A 7,168-nucleotide genomic window follows, 5' to 3' on the forward strand; every position below is an offset into this window, starting at 1 on the left:
AAAAACACGTGGGATAAACACAGAAGATCCTTATGTAGAAAGAGGATGGAATCAAAGGAAAACTTAAATGACCTTCACACCCGTCTAGGCCCTGTTTAATCAGCACATAGCAGCGGGTATAACTCTGGTGACTGGATGGACCATACCATCTGTTGTCATTTACTGTTATTCTGCATGGGTTTTTAGTCTGGTAAGAAGTCCACACAGGTGGAGGAGGAGGAAGCAGTGCCTATGAATGTTATCTGTCTCAAGGCCCTATGTTCAACATTCACCACAAGATATAGATTATGGTGGAAGCTTAGAGAGAGGGGGGAGCAGCCCTGTTTGTGGGGCCTATTCACTGATGATGTGACCCGCGTTTGGAATCCTGACCCCCAGCCAAGGCATTAAAAGTTTGAAATGACTTTTAAATGTTATCTTGGTTCTTTGGAAAGCTGAGTGCTGCTGGAGGAGCCTTTTGATTTGACGAGGAGGGGGAGCCTGAGGTTTGAATTAATGTGGATGGTGATAGGGACTTCTAGATTCAGTCGCATAACACCAATATTGAGACAACTACACTGGTTACCGATGTTTCACTGCATTCAGGACAAAGTGTTATCTTTGATACATCAAGCATTGTACTTGCCGGTGCCATTTTATTTCACTCAAACTGCACGTGCCTATCGTCCGAAATGATCTTTGCAGTCAGAGCATGCTATGCATCTCTTGTTAGATTTAGTGGCAAAAGTTCTTTATGTTTCAATAATTTTTATTGGAGGAATCACATAAGAACATTTCCATACAGAACTTGTCTACTTATTTGTCTGACATTGTTGGCACGATACCTTAAGTTTAGAAGCACATTGCATATTTATTTATTGCATTTGTACCCCACATTATCCCACCTTTTTGCAGGCTCAATGTGGCTTACAGAGTGAGGTTATGATCACATAACAGCAGGAAACTCGTGTCCTTTCAGCCATCCTTATTATCTCTCCAGTAATTTTTTACATTTTCATCCCCTCCCCTCCCCCTCCCCCCTCCTTTTCCCTTCCCCCTCACGTTCTCTGTCACAGTCACTTTTCACAGTCCTCATACTCTAGTTACTTAAAGCAGTATCTATTTCACATGTTCATTATTTGCCCCCTGGCGTGGGGTGTTAGTGTTAGCCAGAACGGCGTCCAGCGGTTCCAGAAAGCCCTGGCGATCAGTGGTCATCGGGCTCTGAAGCTCGTCCTCTCGGTTCGTAACAAGTGGATCATCTGCCCTCTCCACTGAGGCACCGTGGGGCCGCGAAAGTTCTTTATGCTGACACTAGCTCCTCTTCCTTTTCTGTTGCTGGCGTTGAATTGTGGAACACGCTCCCTGGACAAATTCGTCTATGTAGTAATGTGGTACATTAAAAAAAAAAAAAAAAATTGTTGAAGACACAGCTATTTGGTGATGCATTTGGGTAGGAGCAACTTGTTATGATTCTTTAAGGTGAAGAGCAGTACTATTTGTCTGATGATGATTAGTAATGATTGTTATGTTACTTTTTTGTTTTTATGTTTGTACATATGATTTTTTTTATGTGTGGTTTTCTGTAAACCGCTTAAGTTGTAGGCAATGTATACGTTTTTAAAATAAATAAGTATGGGGAGATCACTGGGGTTCAGGGAGAACGGGATATGCAGAGAACTATGATTTTGTTGTAGACCACCTTGTCCTTGAATTGCTTGTAAAGTGTGGATTATTAGTATTATAAATTAAATATAATCTATTCTTTAGCCCCTTTGCACCCCAATAGAAGTTTATTTTGGAGGAAAGCATTTTAATATGAGCTAATAATTTACACATTTTAAAAAAGCAAAAAGGAACTTCATTTTTACCTAGATTTTAAAAGCCTAAGAAATAACATGTACAGTGCGAAGTTATGCATAATGACCTATAAAAACTAATCTCAGTACTCTGCTGCTAAGCTCTATATGACTGTACTTGTGCAAGCCAGAGAAAGTTTGTAGTGTTTTGACACCATACATTTCGTAACATTTGCTTTTTCATTTTCTGAACCAGCCCTACTGCCAGTAAAGTAAAGATCAGAGAAGCTCACCGACGGATTATGATTTTGAACCATCCAGATAAAGGTAAGTAAATTCAACTTGGGCCTCTTCCTATTTAAAAAAAAAAATAAGAAACTGGCTTAAAATAATCTTTTTAGGAACAGGAGGGGAGTTTAATAGACTGAATATAGTGAATGTAAGTACTACTACTATTTAACATTTCTATAGCGCTACAAGGCATACGCAGCACTGTACACCATACACAAAAAGACAGTCCCTGCTCAAAGAGCTTACAATCTAGATAAGACAGGTAAACAGAACAATTAAGGGTAAGGGAATAAATAGGTGAGGATAAAGGACATGGCAAGTGAGTAGAGGTTAGGAGTCAAAAGCAGTAGTAAAGAGGTGGGCTTTAAGTTTGGACTTGAAAGTACCACAAAACTGGCTTGAAATGCTTTGTACCAGAGTACAAGATCGTTGTGCTCCCAGATAATCCCAAACAGTTCATCCGAGTAGCCCAAAGTTCCACTTCAAACATGGAAGGTTCCTCGGATATGTGAGTTGTCTACCTTTTTCTTTCCAGCACTGTTTAATGCTTATTTCTAGTGCAGACATAGGCAGGAGCAGTGAAAGGAAATAGAAATATGCATAGGCTCAGAAAGGGCAGATCAGGGAAATGATCGAGCCTTTGTGGGATGAGGAACCACAAACTGAGAGGTGAACTAAGCCTGCCAACAAAGAGAAGTCTTACTTACTGAGGAGGGGTAGGGAGCAGTGAAGGAATGTGTGAGAAGGCCTGCAGAGAAGGCAAACTGACCAAGGAACCTGCAGGGGAGTGGATGAGAACAGAAGGCTGGTTGAAAGGATGCGAAGAGTCGAACAGGTTCAGGGAGTGTAGGAAGCTGGCCTGATGAAGAAGACTTGCTGGGGCCAGAGCAGAAATTTGTGAGGGGGCTCTAAACCTGCCAGTAAATTATATCTCTGCTTGGAGCTCCCTGTGGCACAGCAACTGATGGCAACAACCCTAGTTGCACTCTTCCCCTTCCCCTCCCCCCCAAATAGTGGCCCTGGTGTGGAGTGGAATAATCAGAGCTTATTAAATCAACCTAATACTCATGCTGGAGGGGAAGAATTTAAAATATGCAGAGGGACTAAAGAGGGGAAAGAAAAAAAAAAAAGAAGATGAGAGGAGGATATTAAACGGATAGCCACATCAGACTTCAGAATTCCCAAACCACTCTTTAACCACATGTGCAAAATAAAAGTTAAAAACAGCAACAACAAAATCAAAACAAAGAATATAAACTGGGGGATAATACTTCCAAGATCTCAAGTCAAGAAGGAATAGTGTTGACTTTGCCAAGAATACTCCACAGTCAAGCCGCACTGTGGGCCATAGCATAAATAAGCAGAGTTAGGTTTCATTTACCAGCTTCATCCTATCAGTCCTGGGCAGCCAGCTCGAGTTCCACAAATGTGTACGAAATAGCCGGGTCGTCCTGTAGGGGTCCTTTACTAAGGTGCGCTGAAAAATGGCCCGTGGTAGTGTAGACACATGTTTTCGGTGCGTGCAGAATCATTTTTCAGCGCACCTGAAAAAAAATGCCTTTTTTACATTTTTGCTGAAAATCACCGCGGTAACTCTTATGTTGGCGCACGTTGGGTGTGCATAGACTCTTACGTGGCATAGTAAAAGGACCCTGTAGTGACAGAAGTCATTTTACAGTGCAGGTATGCATTTTTGGCTAAGTCCGCCAAGACCAAAATCTTGGCTGCATTAACTGTGAGAAGGTGCTGGCCCTAAGCTCTTGTTAAGGTCTCCAGAGCCTTAGTATACTGAAGCCGTTCATCTACAATAGGGCAAGGATGAGAATTCTTCACAGAATGAGATGGGAGAGGGTGGGTCACTCGTGTCAAAAAGGCATGGCTAAGGTGATACATAGCACCTGAAGCAGGCTGTTTTCAATAGAATCGATCGTTGAAGGGCCTTTGCATCCCTCTGGAAGAACGAAATGTGTATGTTGCTTCTGTGGTTAGAACTGGGCTAGTGCTGGGCAGACATGTACGGTCTGTGCTGGGGCTGGTGGTTGGGAGGCGGGACTAGTGCTGGGCAGACTTATACGGTCTGTGCCGGGGCTGGTGGTTGGGTGGCGGGGATAGTGCTGGGCACACTTATACAGTCTGTACCAGAGCTAGTGGTGGGAGGCGGGACTGGTAGTTGGGAGGCGGGGATAGTGCTGGGCAGACTTATAGGGTCTGTGCCAGAGTTGGTGGTTGGGAGGCGGGGATAGGGCTGGCCAGACTTATACGGTCTGTGCACTGAAGAGGACAGTACAAATAAAAAAGTAGCACATATGAATTTATCTTCTTGGGCAGACTGGATGGACCGTGCAGGTCTTTTTCTGCCGTCATCTACTATGTTACTATGTTAGTTAGGTACTCTAACACTCTTTTTACAGTCTTAATCTCCATTTAAGTTGCATCATCTGCTTGATATTGAGCTGTTCACCCAGATTCAGCCATACAGAGTCGTCCTTTTGGGTGGCCATTTTACGTGGCCTTAGTAAGTTGGGCTTGGCACCAAAGAAGCAGATAGAGTGCTATTTTTTCTTTGAATTTCATGAAGTTTACATGATTACACTTTTAAAACAATTGCTATGGGGATGCGGAGTTGGCTTATAGTGTGTGAGGAGTGGGGGAGTAGCCTAATGGTTAGAGCACCAGTCTTGACATCCAGAGGTGGTCGGTTCAATGAATATAAATTGGGGAAAAATCCCTATGTTGTTGTAAATAAAGGTTTAAGAGGCCAGATCCCAGATGCTCTTCCAGTTTAGCTGGACGTACAAAGGAGGAGGAAGAAACTGCCAGTTCAAAAAAAAAAAAAATGCGTGTTTGGGTCTTCTGTCATGCGGCAATAATTTGTTTTATTTTTTTAGGTGGATCCCCCTATTTGGCAGCCAAAATTAATGAAGCTAAAGATCTACTGGAAAGTCAAGCCAAGAAGTAAAAAAGCTGAAGAACATTTATGAGCCATTTGCATAGGGAAGAGTTTTTTGGTTTTGTTTTGTTTTTTACACCATGTGTATCTTAGGATAAATAATTTTGATAAGAAATCATTCTAAAATAAATTACAATAATACATATTTATACAACACTTGTATCTGCTAATTGGCACTCTATATGTTTTACATATAACTAATTAGGGTGTAAGCTATGTTTTAAGAATCAGTATTTCATTTCATTAGATTACATGGACCTCCAAATTTGGTTAATTCTGTCTTTGTAAAACATTTCTCCTGCTACAGTGGAAAAAGGAGAGACCAGATTTTCTTATTCTGTTCCCCACCCCCACCCACCCCAAAAAAACAACAAATGCAATGCTAAATATCAGATACACGTAGCAGAAATTATAGATAGTTCAAGGCAATGCTCAGCAAGGCTGGTTCAGGCTAACCAAAATATGTATGTTAACTTGGTTGCTAAAGAAAGCTATGAATATCCATTGAGTAACTGTAAAAAAAAAAAAAAAAAAAACTAACAAACTTGGAAGATGCTGCTCCCAAGTGACCATGGGGTCCTTTTACAAAGGCGGGCTGAAAAATGGCCTGCGCAGCTGTAAAAAAATGGCTTTTTAAAATTTTTGCCAAAAATGGACGTGCAGCAAAATGAAAATTGCCACATGTCCATTTTGGGTCTGAGACCTTACCGCCAGCCATTACCCTAGCGGTAAGGTCTCATGCGGTAACCGGGCAGTAATAGTCTACGTATGTAGAATGATGATTACTGCTCACACGCCAGAAAATAAAAATATTTTTCAGCGCACCTAGCGGACGTGCGTCAAAAATGAAATTACCGCAAGGGCTACGCGGTAGCTGGGCGATAACTCAAAATGAACACATCAACACCCCAGGTTACTCGCTCCCTATCTCAAACAGCCTGAAAGTTCTCGGAGTAACAATCGATCGAAACCTTTCACTAGAGAACCAAGCGAAATCCACCATAAAGAAAATGTTTCACTCAATGTGGAAACTCAAACGCGTGAAACCATTCCTCCCAAGGGATGCAAAGAACAAATCATAAAGAAACTTCAGACCACACAAAACATTATATTTGGCTTATATTTGGAAAAACATGTTTTGAAAGCGCCAAACCCCTCCGACAAAAACTGCATTGGCTCCCAATCAAAGAACGTATTGCTTTCAAAATCTGCACAATAGTTCACAAAATTATTTACAGCGAAGCCCTGGGATATATGACAGACCTCATTGACCTGCCAACTAGAAACACTACAAGATCATCACGTTCATACCTAAATCTCCATTACCCAAGCAGCAAAGGACTCAAATACAAATCAACTTACGCATCCAACTTTTCCTATTTAAGCGCACAATTATGGAACGCACTGCCAAAAGTAGTAAAAACTATGCTTGACCACTTAAATTTACGAAAGGCCCTAAAAGCAAACCTGTTCAGAAAGGCATACCCCACCGAACCAACATAAAAAATCTGGATATCTGCGACATAACGAAACCAAAGACCGTAATGGACCTATCCAAACTCTTCCTCTTCCCCCCTAAACTCCCCCCAAGTATTCATCATACCTGAACCTTATTCTACCATAATATCACCTTGTATTTGTTCATACCGGAACTGGCAAACGCCGTTACGGTACTATGTAAGCCATATTGAGCCTGCAAATAAGTGGGAAAATGTGGGATACAAATGTAATAAATGTAAATGTAGGTACCTACACGGCTTAGTAAAAGGGCCCCTTAGTGCGTATGAAATGCAAAGAAGCTCAAAGGTTTATTTATTTATTTATAGCATTTGTATCCCACATTTTCCCACCAATTTGCAGGCTCATTTGCCGTAATGGCGGTTGCCATTTCCGGGTAACAGAATTACAATGGTATTGCATTAAGGTGCATACATGGTAACATACTTGGAACAAATCATGGTATAGATATATATCATGTGCATCTATACATGGTGAGGAAGACTATATTATAGTAATGCGTGAAGGTTCCTGAGTAATAAATTGGATTGTAACATACATTAGGTCATCGACTATGGAGATGACCTAATGTATGTTCTTAGCATTTAGAAATCCTTTTATGAAAGGGTTACTGCTGACCCAACGTGGCCGC

At 41.5% G+C, this 7,168-nt stretch overlaps 1 protein-coding gene across 1 annotated transcript in view; it reads left to right on the forward strand.

The window, feature by feature from the left end:
- Positions 1–5,175, forward strand: part of DNAJC19 (DnaJ heat shock protein family (Hsp40) member C19) — a 30,957-nt gene extending 25,782 nt beyond the window's left edge. The window contains exons 5-6 of the mRNA XM_030189891.1: positions 2,035–2,105; positions 4,958–5,175. Coding sequence (XP_030045751.1) covers positions 2,035–2,105; positions 4,958–5,028 — 142 coding nt within the window. The 3' untranslated portion in view covers positions 5,029–5,175. The remainder of the gene's footprint in view (positions 1–2,034; positions 2,106–4,957) is intronic.
- Positions 5,176–7,168: the final 1,993 nt, after the last annotated feature.

This window comes from Microcaecilia unicolor, chromosome 1 (genome assembly GCF_901765095.1).
Source record: "Microcaecilia unicolor chromosome 1, aMicUni1.1, whole genome shotgun sequence".
In the NCBI taxonomy this organism is placed as follows: Eukaryota; Metazoa; Chordata; class Amphibia; order Gymnophiona; family Siphonopidae; genus Microcaecilia; species Microcaecilia unicolor.